The sequence below is a fragment of the Manis javanica genome, chromosome 2 (assembly GCF_040802235.1).
Source record: "Manis javanica isolate MJ-LG chromosome 2, MJ_LKY, whole genome shotgun sequence".
NCBI lineage: Eukaryota > Metazoa > Chordata > Mammalia > Pholidota > Manidae > Manis > Manis javanica.
The window spans coordinates 215,722,941-215,747,593 of NC_133157.1; the positions used below are offsets into that span (position 1 = coordinate 215,722,941).

Here is a 24,653-nt window from a genome sequence, read left to right on the forward strand (position 1 = left end):
CCTTTATTTGATTCCACATCCTTGTACACTGCAGACTCAGATCATCGATACTAGAGTGTGTGCAACAAATATCTATTTGGACTGTACTAATCCGAAGGGCTTAATAATAAGCACCAAGAAAAAAAGGGGAATAATATAGATTTCTGTCCCGTAATTATTCATTGAAATAATTTAATTAATTGCAGCTAAAATTTTTGATTACTTAACAGACCAAGAACTGTACTAAGTATATTCCTGCATTAACTCATTCAATGCTCACGGTAACATGCTATTATTGTCTCCATTTTATAGTTGAAGAAACTGGTTTAGAGAGTTAAGTTGCCCAAGGTCACACAGTTAAGAGGTGATGGCATTATGCTTGGTTCAGTGTTGGAACTCCCTGAAGCCTTCTAATTTGAGCCAGATGCCAAGTGATTGACTGAGCTGAAAGCCTAGGTCTTACCTCTGGCCTCTATCATGTGACCCTGGCTAGGTGACTAAGGCTCTCAGGGGCCTTAATTGTAACTATAAAACAGGTCTAGTAATACCTGCCATCCTACTCCTGGAGGCTGACTGCTAAGAGGTAATGATGTCACAATCTCAAAGCCCTTCTGGGCAAACAGCAGGATCAGCAGCCAACAACAGAACACTGTAAAACCACAAAGGATTATTGCCATTCTACAACTGTAAGGCCGTTAAAACAGTCATGATGCTTACACAGAGCATCCCCAGCCTTGAACAGACACAACCCAATGCTCACTGAGGCATTACTTGGTGGGGGGGACACAGGCCTGAGCGGCACAGACACCTGGGTCTGAATCTCCCTCTGGTCCTGAGAGGCCGTGAAACCTTGCAGACGCACTTAACTTTTCTGGGTCTCAATTTCATGTACGAAATAACGATAGATAATATCTATAGAGACATGGAAAGCCTCTAAAATATCTTTAATCTTATTACTTTCGATCACCCGGAGACTAAGGACTGAAGTTGTGGTGTTATTGGACAGTCAGATGTAATCTAAATATCACAGTATTTTTTGGAGGTTCCAGGATACATAAGACAACTGTGGATCAAACCCCAGCCTTCCCAGTCGTGGATCAAGGACAATTTATACAACCACCTCTGACTTTGCCTTTGTTACTCCAATGATACCTGCTTGATGCGGTTATCAGGTGAACTGGATGAGAAGAGCCTACACAATGTGCCTCAAACAGTGTCTGGCCGATGGTGGGTATTAATGAAATGTGAGGTACCAGCTTTTCTTCCAAAATAAGTCTCACTTCCTTAACATTCCATACTTCCTTTCCTGGGAGCCTAGCTCCTCTCCAGCATCTTCATGCAAGTTACTTTCTGTGCTGAAAGTCCAGAGCAACTTGTATTCATCATTTCCTCTTCAAGAGCTTAGAAAAATCTGGAGTGTAGCTTAGATACCTGCATTACTACACTACAGTCATACAACCTAGCCAAGCTCTCCAGTCTGTCAGGCTCCATCACTGTTCCAGGCTTTAGCCTGACTCTTTCACGATCAAACGTAAGTGTATCCTTCCAGACAAGCTTGTCGCTCATTCTCTCCTCAGCCTCTTGCAATGTCCAGGCTCCCAGCTTTAACATATCTGTTGTGTACCCAGTTCCCAGCTCGGCTCCTGGCACACAGTCAGTGCTCAGTCAAATGCTCACCTCATGTAGTGAATTCTCCTGGAGAAGTCTCCTTCCTTCCTTCAAAAAATACTTAGTATCAGCCATGTGCCAGGCTATCAATGCAATAATAAAGCCATGTAATGCGTGCCGTAAATTATAGATGGCATAGTGATTAATTATTTTATACTTATCCTATGCACACTTAGTAGCACTAATCACACTTATAAAATTTAAATCCAATTCATACACTACTACAGAGATGTATAAAGATAAAAACTATTATTTCCTTTCCCCTTCTCCAATCCCATCTCCTTGAAATAGGCAAAGTTGGTAATGTGGAATATATCTTAGCAAAACCTTCTCTATGCTTAAAAATATACCCCCATATACACAGATATAGGGATTTTATCTCTTTTTTCACTTTTTAGAAAATCAAATGGGGTATTATACACAAGACTTCATGGCTTGCTTTTTTCCTACTAAATAAAGATGAAGACACTGAATACAATTGAATCTAATTAATTACTTTAACTGTAATTACTTCCATAATAACCTCCACTACCATTTACACAACCATCTCCCTACTGAGAGACTTTCACTTTTTGTCACTACAAAACAATGCTGCGATATTCTTATTGACAAGTTCTTACATGCCGTTACTTTCTTCTGAAAAAAATCTGTTCACAAAAGCAAAGTTATTGGGAACAGGACTTACATTTCATATTTTAATTAATACTACTGTGTTTCTCTCCAAAGAGGTGGGTTTTATAATCCGCATACCCAACAGCAGTGCAAATATAGAAGAGTCTATTTCTTTAGGACACCACCAGCACACAGATGCCAAGGTTCTTTTTAATTCTTGCCACACACAGATGTGAAAAACTGACTACAGTAAGCCTGAGTATCTTTTTGTATTTTATTGTCCATTTCCTTTTTTTGCCAGTTTATATATTTAGTCTAGTTTTCCATTGCTTGCCTTTTTCCTATCAATTTTTAAGAAGCCTGTCTTATCAAAATTGCATAAGGGATAGCAATCATTTGTAATATGTGTTGCAAATATTTTCTCCCAGTTGTCTTTTAACTTTGTTTATGGAGCCTTTGCCATACAGAACTTTAAAATTTTCATGTAGTCAAATATACCAATCTTCACCTAAAATCTTTACCTTTTGGGTTTCTGCCTTATGTTTCCAAACCTTCTAATGTCATTTAAAAAACAAAACATTAAAATTTTTAATTCAATGCAATTATTTGTTTATACAGCAGAGGAAGGGTTCCAACATTATCTAAAGTATGTTCCTAAACCTTCTACTATTTAGTTCGGTTTTAGTCTGCTTAATACCTAAATACTTAATCTATCAGCAATGGATTTATTTATATGGCATGAGGAAGAATTCTAACTGCATTTTGTTTCTGCTGTATGAAATATATTGCTTATTTAACATGGCCGATTGTAGGTGATGTAGGGGACCTGGGATAAGCATCCTAGTTAACTTTTCCTGCCTATGATGAAAAATGCTGAGATATAAACAATATAGTAAGAACAGGAAGGATTCCATCTTAAAGCTAAGATTCCATTTAAAAAACCAGAATGTTAGGATGTAAGATTTCTAACCTATTCTTTGGTAAACAGACAATAACTCAACCCACCTTAAAACAAGGCAAACAGCCTGAACTGATATAATCCCAGAGAGAAGCCACTATCCCGGGGAGGAGCCGGATCAGTAAATTTCTTGTGTTAAGTTAATTTTGCAGCATTACCTGGAGGACTGATAATAGAGGAGAGGAGACATGGTATCTTTCACCAGAAATAAGCATCTTGAGACCACTTGACAAGTTTATACCCTCTGGACCTTTGAAAAATCCTTAAAAGAGGGAACCCCCAACCTTTCAGTGTGCCTCCTCTCTGAGGATGCCCTCACTTTCTCTCTCTTTCAGTGCATAACTTAAAATAAAGCTTTCTCACTGCTTAACTTAATTGCATTTTTTTTCTCTGCGCTTTTCCAGTGGTAAGCGTCTTTGTTCTTTGTGATTTCATTCTATTTCTAAGTCCTCACTTGGTCTCCGCTTTACTCCTGATAAGTAGAGAGGGGCTGCTGAGAGCTCAGACGTGGGCCTGAAAGTTCCCGTTGCCTGGATGCCCTGGGCAGAACTGCAGCTTTGGGAGCCTGTCTGAAAACCTCCCTTCTTTGGGAAGTTCTCAGAGCATAATCTCACGGGATGGACGCTGTGCAGATCCAAGCAGAGCAGACATGAGACACCAGGTGACCCTGGCTTTAGAAGCTGGCGAGGGAGACTTCCCTATGCCAGAAAGTTCAGTAAGCTCCCACTCCCTCCCTCTGTACTTTCCCATGTTCAGCTGCCTGCAAGGCTGCTGCCATTCACTACTACTCCTGCTCTAATGAATCCCTTTTTTACCTACACTCTTCAGATCTGCTCAAGAATTCTTTCTCATTCAGAATCAAGAACCCTTCCCTGTCCAGGCTGAACTTTCACGTAGTGCACAGGGAAAGACCTCCCAGATGCAGCTGCCCAGCAACATAGGCACCCACTTAATATCTGCTGAGTGAACACACAGAGAAAATGTGGCTGTAGCAGGCTCGGTTTCATAAGGGATGATGACTGAGCAGCAATGTGAAGAATGAATAACTAGTTAACAAGTAGACTTGGGGTAAGGTACATTCCAGGCAAGAGGTACAGCACACCAAAGAGGCACCGTCAAGTAGCCTGGGATAAAGAGCTAGCGTCTGCTGGAGCGGATGGAGATCCAGAGACAGTCATGGGCCTTTGGTCTCTCCAGAGCACACCGTCTCTCATCTAGAACTAGGTCGGCTAAGGTTTTACAAGTCCTCCATTCCTGTTCATTGTCAGATTGGGGCTTCGATCCTTTTTTGCCACACCAATCCATATGCCCAGCAAGACCCATCCCTGTGACCCTGAAAACAAGTATTTTAATTTTACAGATACCATGTTATTGGAGAATAAGGGCTGAATTGAGACTGTGTTTTCTCAGACACCACATTCACTAGTTTGGATACAACATTTACTTGATTATGAGCAAATTATTTCACTTCCCAGTTTGCTCATCTGTTCCCACCACTGCTCACCACTCACGTCTATTGTTAAGATTAAAGGAAAAATTCTTGAGGTAGAAAGGCTTTCTGAACATGTTTTTTTTTTAATCGCCTTTCTCTGTGCCACTGTGGATGATTCATTCCTCTAATTTTTCAAGGCCATTTTGAATTTGGATTTGTTCTTTTGAAGTTCTAGCCAAGCCTATGTAAGAATCTGCCCAAAGTCCCTAGGGTGTTATCTGGAAACTCAGCATGCAGACTCCCATTTCTGCAGCAACTGACAAATCCATTAACTAACAGAGCCCCAAGAAAAGATGCCTGCAAGTTCCACAGGGCTATTACTCAGCATTTAAACGACACTTGAACACAGCTCCATTACAGCAAAAACAGAACTGTTCTCTCTTCTGGCTCCATCATTCAGGCTTCCAAATGCCACATAAAATATACATCACACTTTGGTCTGCTGATGGCTTTATCGGTAATTTTAATGCTTAGAGATCTGGCCCCAAAGAAAAGCTGAAAAGGAGACAACCAATTACCTTTCTACTCCAGCCTCCCACAGTATGCCTCCCCATCATCCAAGGAAGACAGGCTTCTTATAAAAGCAGGGTGATGAAAAAATACGGCCCCACATTTTACTACTGATTCATAAACTTTATAAACATTCACAAGCCTATACTAGGATACAAAGATTATTTAGATCATAAGGTTTGTGGCCTTGGGTATATCCCTTAGTCCTTCTGGGCTTTAACTTCTTGGGTTTATAAATTATGTGTAAAATAATTAGAAATAAAACCTCCCCGGGTATAGTCTACTCTGTCAAATTATCAACTGTAGGCCTTAACAAAAAAAAATATATGACTAATTAATTTATTAAGCACTTACTGAGCATATAGTTATAAGGGATTGATGGAATACTCCTGGCTCACAGGGAGGTTACTGTATCTTAGGGTAATTGGACTTAGAGTTTGTGACAATATTTGAAAATGATTTAAGAGAGGTATGTCTTCACAGCAGGTCAGTGGATTACTGTGGATAAAATTGCAGTATTTCCTGAATCTCTTGCCTGGCCTTAGTGCATGTCCATATCAATAGCTGTTTCCGAGGGGTGGAGAGAAGTAGCCATCTCTATATCAGTAGGTAATTACAAGGGTGAGTGAGGACATATCTGGACTGGAGAGGTTGGGTGGGTCCTCGTCTTCTGCAGCCGGGTCTCAAGAGACATGGGAGAGCAGAAGTGGACTGCTTGTAGAAATAAATGGGTTTCTCCCACTTTATTTCTCCATTTGACTGATTTCGGTTTCAAAGGTATTTTGCCCTGGGATGTTCCCTCCCAGAGTTACAATCACAAATGCCTAAATACAGAAAGTTGGTATTTCATTTACTCAGTCAGAACTATTTATTAAGTGCCAGAGAGGTACATGGGTAATAGAAAGAATAAGATAGGCAGTGATTTCTCCACTCCTGAACTTAACAGTTCATTGTAAAGTAAATGTATTTACCTTACAGTCACACTTTAAGGTTGGGTTTTAAAGTCTGCATGTATGGGAATTAACTCATAGAGTCAAAAGAACCCTTGAAAATCCTTGGATGGCCTATAAAGTATAACTGAAATATAACTCATTTGGTGTTTTTACATAGTATTTGCATTCTTTTAGGAGCCCTGTATTTAACTAACACATAAACACACACTCTGACACACACACACACACACACACACACACACACACACACACACACACACACACACACACACACACACAGTCTTTAAGCTGGTCAACCTTGGCTCAGGGAGAGGGTCCCCAGTGAATTGTTAAGAAAAGAGCATACTTGCACAATCCTTCAGCCCCCACCACCAACATGTTCATTGAGTGGAATGGGGAACTCCTGTGCTATTTATGTGACAGTTGAAGTGCAACATCTTTATACAGGAAAAAACAGTCCTATTTGATGAGATGTAAACCATCCAAGAGCGTGATCAAAATGCAACTTGGAATGAGGCAGCAAGGTACAGGCCGGCTGCAGAATCCTGGTGTACGTGAAAGGAAGTGACAAACTGCCCATGCAAAGTCATTCTCTGTCCACCTGTGATCATTCCTCCTCACGGAGTTGATTTTTCATGGAAAACACTTCAAAATCAATGGCAACTTGCTTGATTTCTGCATGCAAACAGGGCATCAGAAAAATCAATTAGTAGTTATCTTCCTGGCTAAAGACTCAGTTGGAGAGTTACTCCAATACTAGAAATAGACACTTTAAAATTCATGTACACATCTAAAGCACAAATGGAATTCAACACATGCATGACTGCTTTCCAGAGGTTATCACAGAACATGGGTGCCTTAAGATGGTGTCTTCTCTGAAGAACTGTGATGGGTTTGTTTCACATGTGACAGTCCATGTGGTCAGGACAGCATGTGTGAAGGGGTTGGGGGGGGGGGGATACCACACACAGAAATACCACCAAAGACGGGCATTCCTCCAGACTGTGACAAAGACTAAAAACAAACAGTCTCAATGATCTGTGGGACAATCCCTGACAGTCTGACACAAATGTAACTGGAGTCTCAGAGAGAAAAAGAGACAATGTAAGAATAAGAAGACACACTGGCTGAAATATTTCTGGCTTTGATTAAATTTTTGCAACTAACTGTAATTAGAGTAATTACCACTGATGATTACTATGTCTCTGCAATATATTAAGTATTTTAAATATGTTCTTCCAACTTTCACAACAAGGTAGGTATTACCGTCTCATTTTAAAAACGACAAAACTGAAATTTGGGGGGTGGGGACAAGCTGAAGTGACTTGTGTATATCTGCATGGCAGTGGACCTAAGATCACAATGTGTTTGTTTTGGATTTTCCCCCCACTATTCCAGAGAGCCTGAAGTTGATGAGTATGAAGGGAAGCATTACTGACACCATTATCAGGTATCTGCATTACATGTATTATGCTTCATAGCAGTCCAATGAGGTAGAAACTATTTTTTGTTTTCAGTAACAAAGAAAACTGCCCAAAGTATTCTCTGACAAAGTGCTCCCTGGCCACCAACCAGGGGCTAAATCAACATTTGATTCCAAACCTGTCTGATCTAAGTCCATGATAAGTTACTAAGGGTGTGCAGGAGGCATGCTTATTCTATGTAAGAGAACATACTGGTTTAAATGCTTCATTGTTCATATGTAAATTGTGCTAATTACAAAGGAGATGATGAATTTCAGGGGAGACAGAAGTTCTAAAAAAGGACCAAATGGAAATCCAAGAATAAAAAATATAGCATCTGAAATAAAAAAAATTAATTGGATGAAACTAAAAGTCAGCTGGATACTACAGAAGAAAGGAGCAGTAAACTTGAAGACAGGCAAGTAGAAATTAAAGGCACAGGTGTGTGACACCATTGTGGTTTTCAGTCCCCAATAAATCTTTTTTACTGTTCACATTAAAGATTCAGGTTAGTTACCATCTGTAGTTTTAAGGACCACGTTTCTGCCTTGAACAGAAAAGATTGTACAATTGCAGTCAGGACCTAGTAATAGGAGTGAGGTTAGAGAAATACTGTGGCTTGTAAGGTCAAGTTCCAGTTTGTATCTGGAGTAATAAAACAGCTCTGGAACCGACCCATCCAGCGCCTTCATGCTGTAAGATTACTGCTAGTGTTACTTGTCTGTCTCCCTTCATGGATGAGCACTCCAGGGCAGCGTGCTCACAAGTTCTGCACTCTTCTGAATCCAGTGTGTTACACCCAAGGTCAGCACTCACTCACCTCTGACATTAATAATCTAGCAATTCTGTGTCAGCAGCTTTGGGATCCTAAAGACCTAAGTTTCAAACCTTGTAGCTACTTCCTAGCTGTGTAAATAATTTAGATCATATCTAAACATAAACTTAGTACCTGTGTAATTTAAACCAGGCTCTTTCACCCCTAAACTGGCAATAATAATATCTTCCATGCAAGACTGCTGAAATGACTGACATCATAAATATATATAAGGCCATGGCACACAGTACGTACTCAACAAATGTTGAGTATAATTTATTATTTCTACCAAAACTGGACCATTAAGACAGAAAAACATGTTTTTATATTCACCTTTAATGGAGGATTTTCACTGTTCATCTTGAGGCTTTAATTACCGCAAACTACTGTTTGTGGAATGAGTGCTCCCATAAGATGCTAGCATACATCATAAAGTATTAACTCATTTTAGAATTGAGGGCACTCATTCCAGATCAGCAAAATAAAGTGCGCTTGCATGCCCAACATATATGCACACTCAACTTTACAAATAGCTTCCGATTTCAAATAACAGAATATTTGAGCCAATGGCTTGAACACAAAACTAGAACTTCCTCAAGAGCGTGGAGCTATAGAATTATTCTGGAAAGAGATTTCAATTTTCTAAAGGAAGTTTAAAAAATTCCTCCAGTTTCATTCCCACATTATTTGAGGAGTACTATTCTCCTGGGTAAGTATACTATCTTTTGGAAAAAGCCTCCTTGACCATGCTGAAGGACTCATTATTTCAATTTGTTTTCACCTGTGAAGGTATAATAATGGTGTACTAATAAATAGCACATAAAATATGATATAAATAAAAAATAATATATAGTGTAATAAAATAAAGTGTAGTACTAAGAATGCAAGATGTCTTGAAGGTCCAAAGTGATTTGTTTAGACTTTGCTCAAATCACTACCACCACCAAAAGGTTTTACATTATTTCAATCTAAAGCATTCTAATTTATATTTTATTAATGATGTACTTTAATTCAAAAGTTTTTAAAAAATCAGATTATCATCCACAAACTTGGAAAACAGCAAAAAAGTTAGTTTCCTAAGCACAGACCAGTTGCTCTTTGTATACCTCTTGACATTTTATGCTGCCTGACCCTTTTATTAAAATTCTAATCTATTTTCTCTCTTATCTATTCCTGTTAAGAAACTTTTTCTCCCCACAGAAACCATGAGATTAAAAATGCCATTACATGATATAATCGTAAAACACTAAACTTAATTACCAACTCTAGTTATAATTCACTGTATACCATACCTTTGAATTTCAGAAAATGTTAACTAAAATATAGCTAAAATGAAGTTATTTGGATACAAAAACATCCAATTCCTATCCACTGATTAATGTAGCACTTTACCTTTAAGATCTTAAGATTTCATTATACACTACAAGCTATTTCTTAAAATAGAGACATTAACAAAATGAAAATCTGGGGTGAACATCACACATCAATTTCACTTTAGAGAACACAAATGTTCTTATAAAACTACTCACTACATTATACTAACTGAACAAGGGAAATAGAAGGGAAGGCAATGAGAGAGCCAAGTGCTTTCTTCCTGAAGTGAAAAGCTACGGCAGTTTATGACAGTCTAGCTGTGTTTTGGAAATAAGACTTCCATATCATATGCTAATGATCAAATTACATACCACACCATTTTTTATTCACTAAAACTAAAGGATTTAAGAGTCCCAACTTTTAGACTAATGATGCTGTAGATCTCTATAGGGCACTGTATGTTACTAATAAGCTAATATATATCCCAAATACAATATGGCATAAATTTTAAGGAAGCCACCATATAATAACAAAATAAACAATTGGATTCATGCCAAAAAAATGTTATCACAGAAAAAGAACTAATGGCAGGAATATCCCAGATCTTTACTCCTAAGTAAAAGTGTACACATATGCATGTTTAGGTAAATAATACATCTATATAAAATGGATTGATAAATTCAACAGTCATCTGATGGAACAACACATGTGGCATACCCAGGGTTCTTGTGAATCACATGTGTCTCTCTCCTTTTATAAAAGTACAGTGCATATTGTTTTTCAAGAGCACTGACCAGCAGTAAGCTCTTCTTTCTCTAAAGACACACAGAGACTTACACTGGGCCTACAATACTGTACATGCACGTTTGCAACAGCAGGAATCTTATGACTGCCAGTCCCACTTCTACTGTTCTAACCTGGGGTCTTGCACAAAGACTGAGAGCAAGATGTGCAGTCATCTGAAGGTTTGGGGCTAGAGATTCACTTCAGTGGTGGTTTTGGAGGAATATCTCTCTGCACAGGGCTGCTTGGGCATCCCCACAACACAGCAGCTAACTTCAAAACATGATGGAGGGGATGGGCCAGAGGGACGCAGGTGGAAGCTGTCTCTTTTATGAACTGGCCTTGGAAATTACATGCCATCACTTCTATTACATTGTATTCATTAGAAGAGAAGTACACATCTGGCACACAGTCAAAGGTAGGAGAATTAGGCTCCATCTTCTGAAAGAAAAAGTGTCAAAGACTGCAACATATCTTAAAATGCCTATGGTGTCCAAAAAAACTGGTAGCTATTTTAAACATATATTGGAAGTGAGAAAGAGAAGGAAGCAAGAAGGAAAGGACGTAGTGGAGGACATACACACCAAGGAAACTTTCTAAATGACGATGTATTTCACAGATTAATAAAGGTAAGGCTTCAAAACTTAGAAACAACACAGGAAAACTGAATGGCTTGGAAAATTTTCCTTTGATCCAAGCAGTTCACAGTATTCAGTGTTTTGTTTTTAAAATGTCCTCATACACAGCAGGGACAGCAACAGGAAGAGACAAATTCCCAAAGCCATTTTCAAACTAACGGGCTTACATGGAGATCATCTGTTTTTATAAAAAAAATTGTTATTTTATTCTATTTATTAATTAATACTGATAAAGCTTATATGTAAAAATAATGTATTTTAAGAGTAAAACCCTTCACCATATTCCAAATCATTTGGGGGTGGGAGGCTGGTAATGTCAACCAGAAATAGAGAAATATTTCTTAAAACTTTAAAGAACATTAGATGGATTTTGTGTCACTTAAGCACTGTGAGAAAACAAGCAAATTATGAAACCACATTGGGAAACAGATACCAGGGATAAGCCTCTTGTGGCTTCTTCAGATGAAGCCAAAAGCCCTTGGACGGGAATAGCTTGGATTCCACTGAGCATGTATCATGGAAAGATCTGCAACACCACTGTTTTACTCATCTAGTTTTTTAGAGATTAAATGTCACGGTGCTGCCCACACACAAAGACCAAAAACCCGGTGTGCTATACTGGCTGGTGACTGCAGAAACCCGATCCGGTACCAGCAGGGTATGAGATCCAAGTTTATCACGTTTCCAAGCCAGAGCACAGTAACTTGTATCACGGCCCCTATCTGGGAACCACTAAAGTCATTCTATGGATTATACTCCTAGGAGGTCACAGTTGATGGGTTCATTCACAAATATTCATGATCAGTGAATACTTAACAGCCATTCACCAAGAGCTTCTCAGGGAGCTATCTAATGAACAGGTGACAATTCATTCCACACTCGTTGAGCCCCTGGCCATGTATCAGGTAGAAGACAAACACATAGTACCTGTAAACAGAAAAGCTTAGGGCAGCTAGCTGTTTCCTCCATTACTTGCTATGTATGGCACCTTGCACAAGTTAGTCTGGATCTTTAAGCTTCAGCTTCATCACCTAAAAATTGGGGAGATGGTAGACCCACCTCACAGGCCTGCTTGGCTTTCCCTGGTACAGCATCAACACCCAGTGAAGGTCACGTCCTCTGAGTGGTATTCCCTTCAGCACTCTCCTCAAACTACATCAGATCTCTCTTTGCACCCTGTAAGCTTTCTTTTATGGCACTTTCCAGTACCTAACTAAACACTGTCAGGTTTGAGGATCTGATTAAAGCTATCTCAATAAATAGTACATCCCTTCCTCTTTTCCTGAAGTGAGTGGGAATCCATACACAGAAAATTTTGTACGGAAAATTTTCTAGAAAAAAGGAATACAAAACTTAAGGAATTGGAGGGTAAATATCCAGTGTGGCTGGGGTAGGCAGCAGATGAGAAACGTAAAATTCATGAAGGCAGAGATTCTGTCTCATTTGTCCAATATACCCAACACCCGGAATAGCAGCATGTAACAGCTGCTTGATAAATATTTGAACCAACTAATAAACTGTGTTGACAACTATACAGAATGCAAAGATGAAAGACATAGTACTGGCCTTTATCAAGGAGTTCTCAGGTCACAGCAGTGGCTCTCAGTTCTCACTGCTCAACGAAATCCCCTGGGGAGCAATTATTACAACGCTAACATCTGGGCCCTCCTCTGGAACAACTGCTGTCTTGTGGACCTGAGGAAGGAATCCCTGTTCTGGGGGGTCTTAAGAGGCCTTCAGGTGATTTTCATGGACACGAGGGTGGAGACTCAACTGTTCTAATGTAAGAGAGACTGTCAACAATTATATACAATGGGATATATGTTCTCCTACAGTGGCAAAAGAACTTCCCGTGAAGATGGAAGTGTCCTGGGTCTGCATTCTCTAATATTGTAGCTGCTAGTCACATGAGGTTATTGGGGTCAAGTTTTGCCTTGTTCACTGTTCTTTCAGCATTATGACTTTATGGTAGTTACGAATATAAATGTAAATAAAACATAAAATTTATATAAAACATAAATGTATGGCATTTACTGAACTCCTGTGAGGTGATAGACCCTTTACAGATACTAGTTCATTAAATCTCTTAATAACCTTGTAACACCACAATCCCCACTTTCCAGGAGAAAATGAGGGTTAAAAGAGAAGTAATCAGCTCAAGCTCACATTGCTAGTAAGAGGCAGAGAGAAGACGCAGACCCACATCTGTGACTTCAAAGCCAACGTTCTTTGTCCTGTACTCTGCTGCCTTCCCCTGAGGTTTTCTGTCACTTTACACACACTTGTTTTAAGAGACCTGACCTCTAGGTAAGCAAACTGGTACTGCAGCAATGATAACAAAGTCGTGAGTCAGAGACTTTGAAACTCATTTTGTTTCCAAGTTTCTCCTTCCCTGGGGCACTGGAACCTAGCATTTCTTGTGGTTACCTATTGGTTATCTTAATTTGGCTTATTTCTTCTTATCCTCTGACAATATACTTTTGTCTCCAAGATGACAAAGTCAGTAGAGGAAAGCTAAAACATTTAGTTACACAGGTCCCTGGCATGCCCCCAACCACAAGGAAAATCAGCAGGTCTGTCCAGGTCTCCATTTAACCTTGCCCCCTCCCCTAACTTTCACCCATGCCTGTCACCAGGATTGATTTTCAAAGGAGTGTACGTACACTCCAGAAGGAAGAGATCCTCGTGTGCCCGAGGCCACTGCAGTACAGACTGACCAACTACACAAGAGATCTTTAGCTATCTCATATGTCACTAGCGACAAAATTTACCTGAAACTCTACTAAACTATTAAATGTAGAATAAAACCCACTGCAGCTGTTTTTTCTTCTTTTTACTTTGTTAACACTAATAGGTTTGAACTGAGAAAAAACAAAGGAGGGGAAAAAAAAGAAGAAAACAATTTCTCTGACCTACTTAATTGTCCATTTGTATTAAGTCTTCTATAAACTTAGCATCTTACAAATGACAGAAAACTGTGGACATTATATATAATTTACATCACTGCTTTGGAAAGTACTTACCTTGACCAGAATTATATATTGCTTTTACAGACTTCTTCACTTTCTGTAAGGCTGTTCTATCTTGGTCTAGAGCCTACAAGAGAGAAACAGGAGGGAAGATGATGTTAGAAAACTTGGCAAAAAAAATTAAGACCCATTCATAACCACATTTGTTTTGCTGAGCACTGCAGGAACAGAAAACTGGCACATTTATTAACAACGAACCATTCCAGAGACTAAAGTGCCCAGGATTTGAGCAGTTACGTTCTGAGATAAAAAGTCACTCCACAAAGTTCAGTGTTGCGTGAACTAGATAACATGGTGGTCAGCCAGTTATCAGATGAAGCTATGCATAAGGAAGAAAACTGGAAACTTAAGATATCTAAGACTTATTTCCTCCTATCAGAGAGTTTACAAACCTGGCAAGGAGAAAGGTCAGCATAAGACATGAATGACACACCACCCAAGGAAGAACATACACCCTATCACCTAACCGTGACTTTACACAGAAAGAAACATTTCAGGGGTTGTAATAAGTAAGAGTGACCTGAAGAGTTTTTCCACAACACTTTCAAATTCAAGGATTAAAAAAAAAACTTATGACATAATGTCAATTGTATTTTAAAATTTTGTTTACTAAAAAGTATAGCATGAAAATGTTACCAGGATGCTGGTAATGCTCTTAAAGAATTTCTTAGATGAATCAATCCACCTGTATCAATCCACTTGTAGTATAGGTAGGGGGACTTCTTGGGGACTCTCATGGCTGATTCTTTCATTTTTTTAGAAAATAAAACAATCATAATTCACTTAATGGCAACTGGTAATCATCAAATTGGCAATGGTTATCATCAAAAGTTATTACTACTATGCTGTCATTTCTTAAGATTGATCAGACACCTCGTTTGATCAGACATTTCCCATATAGGATGCATCATGTAAATGACACTTGGTTTATCAGTAGGTAAAGAACTAGGTCTGGGGACACATGCATGTTCTTAATATAGCAAATGTTCAACCTGTGTCACTGTTGATTCTTCTTAACCCAGGTGCTAGATATACAACTGTGTTCTGTTTATGACAATTCATTAAACTGTGCTTAGGATATGTACTCTTTCCATAATGTCTATTACATTTCAGAAGCAAGTATTCAATATAGGTACACATATGACATTATGACTTAACTTCTTAAAATAACCTCAGTCCCCACTCTGCTTCCCCAAGGGTCAGTAATCCACAGGCTGGGAACCCCTGGACGGAGTGTGAAGAGTTGAAGGGTAATAACAGCTATAATAATCAACTTGTATATAATCAATTATATAAAAAAATTTTAAATCATTACATGTGCACTCACATCCGCTTTATCATCGAAACCTCAAAACTTCAGATGAGAAAACTGCAGCCCCCAAAGGTTAAGTACTTCCCTCCCTGAAGGTCATACAGGGAGTTGAAAGGGATAAACACGAAGGCAGCAGCATCTATCATTCCCCTGCCCCTGCCAAATGGGCTTTGCTGCCTCTCTAAGCCTGTGGTTCACCTGGGTGCTGCCCTTTTGCTCGGACGCTGTTCTCTGGACACCAGCGGCTGGCCGTGTGGAACCAGACCCAGGCTGGCCTTGAGAACAAGGATCACAGTATGCAGTCCCCTTCTGGTGAGGCGACCTGGGGACCCCCAGTGCTCTCCTTCCAGCTGTGAGAAAAAACGTGGCCACACAGAATGATGTTAACCAAGACGAAGCACCAGAGATAAGAGGTAGGGAGGGTCCTGGTGGCACTTGAGTCCCTGTTTGCAGGCATTCCCAAGGCGTATGTGACTGCTAACCTTCCTGCAGACTGAGTATATGAGACACTAAAATCCTTTCGTCCCAAGCTAGTTGAAGCTGGGATTCTATCACTTGCAACTGTAAGTCATAAATAACACAAGAACTAAAGTTTACTGAGCTGTACTATCTATACCAGGCATAAGCTTGGTATAAAAGAGATACCAAACAGGTAATATACATGTGCTTATATCTTATCTCTGTGCATTGCATCTTTACAAAAACCCTGTGAAGTAACATTTACATTTTCAGATAAGGAAATGTGGTAGGCCTTCAATAAATATGGGGGGAGATTAACTAACTCTCCCAAAGTCACAGAGCCAGGCAGTGCTAAAGTCACATTTCACACTAATGTCTAGAAAACTCCAATCTAAAGGGATGCTGGAGCAAAAACTAGTTTTCAGACTCCAAGTCTAATACTATGGTCACCATGCCAGCACTTATACTCTGCCTGCACAATTCCTCCACAGCCATACCCCACCTGCACTTATACTTAGTTAATGTTCTTCCTTAAATCCGTTCACATCTTTTTTTTAACCATACTGTAAGGAGTTACCACAAATGGAAAACCAGGATCACTTAATATCAATAGAAGATACCCTAAAAGTTATTGTGTGAGATCTCACCTGTTTAGGCCCCCTAAGTAGGCTTAAGGAAACAGTGGATTATAAGATATTTTCAGGGAAGAGACAAATTTTGAGTTATTTTAAAGATTTGAGATTTGTCCTTTACAGAAAAGAGGGAAGATAGATATCATTTTAATTAATGCTTAGTATGACCACACAGGGTACTAAGACTTATATAGATTATCTCATTTCATTCTCACAAAAACCCCATGAAGTAAGTACTATTATGAAATTCATTTTATAGATGAGAAAACAGCTCATAAAGCTTAACTTGGCCAGGTGGCAGAGCAGGAACAAGAATAGGTGTTGACAACACAGCTCGATCTCCAAGCCACTACCCAGTTCTGCATTCCAAACATCTCTCTGATTAACTGAAACTAAAACTAGAGTCTCATCTTCAGGGGCTACTATGCATCAGTTTGCTGAGAAAAATCTGAGTTAAAAATTACAAGACATTTAGTTTGCTAGGAGTGCGGGGGAAAAGAAATGATGCAAATAAATGTAAATAAGCACTCATTTAGGAGAAATTGATGAGTGGACTTTAACGTCCATGCACATTTTGAGTTAATGAGTCCAAATGAGCAAAGGGATGTGAAGATTTCAGTCATAACATTTTATGAGACCAGCTATCTTCCTCCTTTTTCTTTTTGGGAAAAGTCTCAGAACTTACACCAACTCAGCTATAACCTAATGGGGTATAAAGTTCATATGCTACTTTCAAAGGTTATTAATAATACCCGAACTTGACAGTTATTGACACAGTTAAGTCTGGGTGACACTTCTCTTTTTACACTCTAGTATTTGGCCACTGGTAAAAAGAAGCTAACTAAAATGCACTTTAAGGGCCGAGTTTAAGAGAGCTGGGGGACACTGTCATTCAAACAAGGCTCCCTCCAGGATAACATATCTAAATGTGCTACAAAGTGTCATTCCCTCAAATGCCAGACAAGCAACACCTGCAGTGACATCCTTTGAAATTCTGTATATGTCAAATTAAAGAAAGGCTAAGAGAAAAGTGGCAGATAATATGGGCTATAAAATTATTATATTTTTCAATCCATTAAAAGTAGTTAAAATATGTGACTGCATTTCTAAGTATGTATCTGAATTTGAACAACCGAAAACTGAATTTGAACAACTGCATGTAGAAAGGGAGAGAAGGAAAGAGGGGAGGAGGATGAATTAACAAATAAATGAATCCAGGAGAATATGCTCATCTCTAATAATAGAATAACACCTTCCCTATCTAAAATTTTGTGATATAGCAACTTTGCCTTCTCTACATTACTAAAGAACAGAAGTGTTAACCTAGAAAAGCACCTCCAACCTGAATATGGAGGCTTTTTACTTTTATTTCCTGCATAGTCCTAACAAGTTTGGGCATCTGAATGCACAGATACGATACAGGCTGTTACATACTGGATACACCATACAGACAGAAGCATTACATGGAGGCGGGCAACAAGGATTCAGAAAAATTATACAAACTGGACGCAAGAATGAAAAAAAATTCCTTAAGAGTCTGAGGCCACTCAAAGGTAGAACATGGAACCTTCTGTCCCCCTCCAGGATGAGTGACATCCTTTGATCACAGTCAAGTGAAACAACAGATGTTCTCAGAGACACTTGTTCCCAGCTAAGAGCATTTGCAATAGCTGATCCTTCTGCCTGGAACGATCTTCCCTAAGCTGTCTGGATGATTGGCTCTTTCTTGCACAGCCTCTGACAAGAAGCCCCTTCTCCTCCTTAAGCAGCACAGCCCTCAGCCCTCAGCCCTCCTGGTTACTTTCTGGTGCACGTTATGCTAGTTTTCCCACAGTGCTACTACATCCTGAAATGACCCTATTCATGGCCTGCTTGCTTTTGTGGTGTGCACCTCCCTCCACTAGCAGAACGAGAGCTCTATGAAGACAGGGACTCGTGTAACCTGTCCATGGCTGAATTCCCTTTCCCGGTGCCTAGCAGATGGCAGACACTCAAAAATGTTTATGAAATGAAGTAAAACATGACTGAATGAATCCCTCCATATTCTCAGCTCCACAAAACTGGAGCTGAGGCTTAAGTATGCAACCTAAGACCTGCCTTGAAAAGGGCTAAATAAAATAAAGATTTGGATTCAGAAAACATGGCCATCTGTATTTTTTTTCCGCTAATGGTTTTGAATAGCTGAAGTTTGAATGTATGCATATGTTGAAAGTATGCATATGTTGAAAGTATGAATAAACAGTCATACTGTATAAAATGTGACCACACAGTACTGAGAATAATGGTTGAACAGGACTTAACATATTTTAAGTTAATTTTGTACCTTAAAAGTTATTCTGGCAATTTTCTTAAACAGTGTTTTACTGAAATATGATACACTTATGTTAAATGAGCAACAGCAGAACTACTGTAATTATTATGATTTTCTATTTTAGAATTACTTTCTAAGTCTATGGCACCTTCTTTTCAATAGCTCAAGTAGGAAAAATTGCTCTTATCTTGGGTAGATACAATTTTCTAAAATAAGTACAAGTCTTTGGAGCTAAATCTTATGTGTGTACTTAGAGAAAGGAAATAGTGGATGTCAATCAAATAATAGCATGGGATTTTTCTAGAGACACGTCAAGGTAGACAGCCATCATGCCTACCTTCCAGGGATGCTGAGCATCCAATGTATTGCTGTACCTGCAAGCAACTGCCACCAAGCCCTGCACAGCACAGGTGCCCAAAAAGTGCTATCATTACCCTCACCACTAAAGGTACTTCTAAGAGAGAAATTACCAAAGCACTTGGAGCAGTGACAGTAAAACCTCTCCGAAAAAAGTACTCCTCCTAGCAAAGTGGTGTCTTCAATGCAAAGAATTTTTACTCACTTTGGAGAAAAAAGGGAGTGTTTCCATTTTATTACTTTATAGTCACAAAGAGGTAATTTTTAAAAATGCATTTCAATAGATGCATTTGCTCCATAATCACCACAAAGCAAATGTTCCTCTTATGTGCAATTCCTTTAATAGGGAAAGCAAGGGAAGGCTGCCAGGGCCTAATTTTGGTTCAGACCCTTGTGCTTCAGCCTTCAGCTTATTGAGCAGTCATGCTACCTTGTGGGGAGGAGGAAGAATTGACTGGGGAGCAATGTGTTCAGGCTACAGGGGAGACTGGATGCCTAATAAACATTTGCATAAAGCCTCTGAAGGTGAAGCAGAGATACAAGTTCTCATGGAGATTCATAGTCAAATCAATAAATTATCAATCTACTGCAAGGTCCCATATATTAGGATGTATAAACACATAAGTGTAACATAAATCAGGAAGTTTCCAAAGTGATAATGAAGAGCATGGGGAGTAAAGGTTCCAAAAAAGAGAATGACAATGAAAAATGTCCATTATCTCAAAAATGAGGAAGGGTCAAGCAACCAATGCAAGGAGTATTTTCTTCTGAGGATCTTCAAACTTGGGTTTTTACATCATCATTCACTTATTCATCTAGAAACTGTACCTGGCACATACTGAACACTACTTTGTGCCAGGCACTGACTGGCCTAAGTGTATAAACCAAATATTGCACCTACCTCAACTTCCCCAGCTGCAGACCCCCTCACTTCTACCTGCCACAGCAACACAATGAAACAAAGCCTTTGCCGGAATAAATGGGAAGCATGGTTACTGCTTTGAATCACAGATGAAGGAAGTTATTCATGAACTGTGAATCCTTGCTACCCTGGAGCTTTATCTAAGCATGCCAATTCCACTCTTTACCTTGTATTTTAGTTCTTTGCTACCTGTTTCTTCCCCTACTCAATCACCTAAAAGCTCTGTAAGGATAATGCTTAGATCTGTTTCTTTCTTCACAAACAAGATGCTCAGCAAGAATTTGCTGAAATCAAATGAAAGGAGAATGCACATGTGCATGCACAACATGCGAGGAAGGAAGGAAGGATGAATGAACTCACTGTTTTTACAGTAAAATCCAGGTCCTCACTACTGTCTGCAAGGCCCTATGTGACCCGGCCCAGCCGCCTCTGACTTCTGTTCCCACGCTCTCCACTGCTCACGTCTATGCCCTGCCGGCGGTCTTTCTGAATCCACCAAGCTCGTTCCCACTTCAGAGCTTTTACAATTGCTGACCCCTCTCCTGAAATCCTTTCTTTAAAACTCTGCCCAGATATAAAGGGGCCAGGCCTACTCCTCTTCTTTCAGCATTCAGCTCAGATGCTGGAAGCACAACCCCTATTCATTTGGGGCGGTGAGTATGGGGCTCTGAGAATCATCCTGACAGCTGTACAACACCAGCATTTACAGTAAAACTCAATCAGGAAGCAGCAGCAGAGAAAACCTGCCAGCAGAGGAAGAGGGACACGCAGCAGCAGCTTCTATGAAAGTAGGAGGTAGAGATATTATCATTTGTTAGTTTCAAGATTAATATGAGTTGAATGAGGCTGCTACACAAGGGGAAGTGATCAGTTTGGATTTGCATAACTTCACCAAAAAATGGAAAGTTGACATGTCATCCATAAAACTTAAAAAAGGTCTTAAGCCATTTAACTGTGCCATTTTAGATGATAAAGTGTCTTTATGATTCAGATTCTCCTGTTTTAATTCAGATTTTAAGCAGAAGCATTTAATGTCCTCTACTATGACTATAGGTGAACAGGGTAGAATTTGACCCACCAGCAGCAAAGATCTGTAGATGCTAAACTACTAAGGGTTCGGGCCCCACCTGATTAAGTTACTTCACAGTTCAGGCTGCACCCAAAATTCAATATAATATCTTCGCCAATACTTTCTAACTGATTCTAAGGATCTACCCCATGCAGAGAGGATAAACCCTACCAACTTACCAACTTTCAAAGCCAAAGGTATTGCATAAAATCGTAACTCACAAAATCCATTTTCCTGTGCATGCATAAATAGCCGTTAGGTGTGTATACATCTTTAGTGCAAGGATGATGCTAGGCCCAGAGTAGGGAATCAAAAAATTCAGTCAAATGAATCTGCTTCTATATTAAAAGCATGTAGCATTGAAGGTATATAGAACAATACTGATACTCAGAAAAGGCTGCTGTTTATTTCTCATGTGCTATGTATTTTAAAAACCTAAGTGTTTATGCCAATCACTTGGGGGAAGCACCATTCTAACCAATGCAAATATGGCAGGCACATATCTTTTGACTGGGTGATGCACATAGAAATATTCATTTTCTAATCTTCCCAGGGCTCATTCTGCCTTTCAAAAACCAGTCACATCTATGAGGTATCAATGACTTACTCATTTTACTTTCCCTGTGAAAGCCTAGGACCTGGATGAAACACACTACTGCCCTCCTGCCCTGCACGCCCTGTTAACCACCCTGAAGTTGCAAAGGGAGCCTTACAGAAGTCAATGTATAATGGAGGCAAAAGGAAGCTGGAGAGCCTATGCCTGCTTCCACAGATGGGAAAAGCAGATCCAGAAAGGGAAACCACTGCCCTGGAGAGAGGGGGAGGCCTGGGCTGCTGTCATAGTCAATACTAATCTTGTTAAACCACTGTTCCTCTTTAAAGACCTTCAAAGCTGAACTTGTCATGAAGAAGTCATTCCATATGTTCTGTAACGAGACACTGACCCTAACCCATCTCTAAGGACTAAGCTGTTTTTAGTCTTGCTTCTTTATGAAGCTCATTCTCTGCACACAATGGCTTGAGTCCTTGCTGGCCCTACACCCTCTGGCACTAGTCAGCAGGTGTGCCCACCGTTCTAAGTGGACACCGATATTCTAGCATTCAATTACCACTTGTTATCAGGTCCAGCCTTTGCCTCTGGTGTTTACCCCAGCCCTGGTCATGGAGCCTGGTGCCATCTTGAGAAGACGTGTGACGCGGTGGCCAAGGCACATGCTTGGAGGCCAGGGAGAACCTGCATTACTTCCTGCTTGTCTATGTGACCAGGGCCAAAGTCAGTCACCCTCTGACACTCAAGCCTTCCTCATGCGACACCAGGTGCAGACAGGTGTTTCCGTCTCCTCTTCCTTTCCCTCTCTAATTGTCCTTGGAGTCTTACATTACCAGCTCAGTCTCCCTTCCCTTCTCCCCATATAAAAGTAACACAAATGGGTTTTACACATATTACCTTATTTAATCCTCACCATCACTTACAAGGTTTCTATTACCCATATTTTACAGCTAAGGAGACTGAAGCCCAGGATGGCCCTGGGTCCTGCAACTAGTTAGACACAAGCCGAGAATCAAAACCAGGTCTTCCTGACCTCAAAGCCTGGCTTCATAAGCATCGTGCCTGCCAACATTCCAGCCTGACAAAGTGGGGCCCAGAGGATGGAGGAACCTTTAAAAAACAAAATCAGCCATGGTTTCAGTAATCATGCGCCTCGACAACTTCAAAAACCTTTTCCTTCCCATTCTGGTTCTCTGCAAAGGAGCCAAAGAGGAACTGACAGTGGCACTTTGCCTGAGAACCCAAAGTAAAGCTCTTTAAAGAGGGAAGAGGAGACAAAAGCCAGCCTGCAGCTCCTGGGGCCATGCCACCCAAGCAGGTCAGACTTGAGCTGCCCACCAGCCATTTCATGTCAGTCCATCTGCTAAATACTGTGCTTGGCATTAAGGGTGTCAGTTGAAACCACAGAGGTTTTCAACTTATCTTCTGGGAACTGCAGCCTTTGTGAATTTCACTGACTGAGACCTACAGACTTGACATTGGCATCATTTTTCACTAAAACTGAATTCTTGGTGTGTGTACCTGCACAGAGAAAACAGGATTAGTAACTAACTACAACAACACATGGAGATGCACAGGTTTGTGAAAGCTTCTAGGAGCACTTTATAGTATCAGTGATTTATTGAAAAACACCAGAGAGTGACTGGTAGAGAAATCCTTGCAAAGAACTGGTTGACTTATCCTCAGGGTCATCAAAGAAAACAGGAGCTGATTTTTAAAAGATGGATAGTTTTTCTGGCCTACAGAAAGGTCACTCAAGTGATTAGTCCATGCTGAGGAATGTGACGGGGATGGGCAGGAACACCCACAGACTAGGTTCATCCATCTGCAAACATCCGCTCCCACATGCCAGGGTCCATACCACCTATGGGGATACCTGGCCAACACAAGACTGTTGTCTTGTTGAAAATGGGGGACACAGAAAATGACTGGTTGCAAAGCAACATTTCTGAGAAGAGATCTGCTTGGTGTTTAGATGCATTAAGGAGACCAGGTGTCCACATGGGGACAAAGAGATGCACAGGGCCAGTCAGACAGAGAGGAAAAGTGATGACAAATAATTTGGCTTTTACTCTGAAGGCAGTGGTTAGTTACAGGCAGAGCCACCAGGGTTTTAGAAGACAAGATAATTAGTCCTGACCTTCAGAAAATGACTCTGGCACTGTGTTGGGAATGGAAGGTCAAGAAGCAGGCCTGGAAAGAGAAGAGCCCAAAAGCTGGGTGTTTCACAAACAGAGCTTCTTGTAAGTATTTCTGTGTGGCTCAATCAACTTCCTCCTTGGGGACTACAATGCAAACTTAAAGCTTCCTCCAAAAATATTCCTCCCCCCTTCATACTTAGTGGATGGCATCAAAACATTCAGCTGGACCCAAGATCACACTCTTCTGTTGACTCTCTGTACCCAAGAGCCATTAAATCCTGCCAACTCTACCTCAGCAGCAGCTCTTAAACCCATCCGACCAGCTCCTGACTTACATCAGGACTTGCCAGTGGCCCAGCCAGATCCCTTAACAGCCTCAAGCCATTCCCACTTTCAACCTCCATTCCCACCACAACCTCCACTTTCTAAAATAAAAATCTGATCGCATCACTTTTTTGCTTTAAAACTTACAATAAGGTGAAAACCAGGGCCATGGCTCACAAAGCCCTTCTCCGCCTCACTCGACACCATTTGGCAGACTCCCTGTGCAGCGCACACCCACCTGTGCCTTCTAGCTTTCCACTTATACTCCTAACACTCCGAAGTAATGGTGCCCAAATATATTAAGCCCCTTTTCTGGACTCTATGACTCTGGAGATGTTAATTCCAGGGGTTACAATTCTATCC

General features: G+C 40.2%; 1 protein-coding gene across 10 annotated transcripts in view; it reads right to left on the bottom strand.

Annotated features, from left to right (window-relative positions):
* Positions 1-24,653, bottom strand: part of ASAP1 (ArfGAP with SH3 domain, ankyrin repeat and PH domain 1) — a 336,296-nt gene that overhangs the window by 125,800 nt on the left and 185,843 nt on the right. For all 10 annotated transcript variants that reach the window (XM_073230149.1, XM_037020669.2, XM_073230147.1 and 7 more), the window contains one exon: positions 14,208-14,280. In XM_073230149.1, coding sequence (XP_073086250.1) covers positions 14,208-14,280 — 73 coding nt within the window. The remainder of the gene's footprint in view (positions 1-14,207; positions 14,281-24,653) is intronic.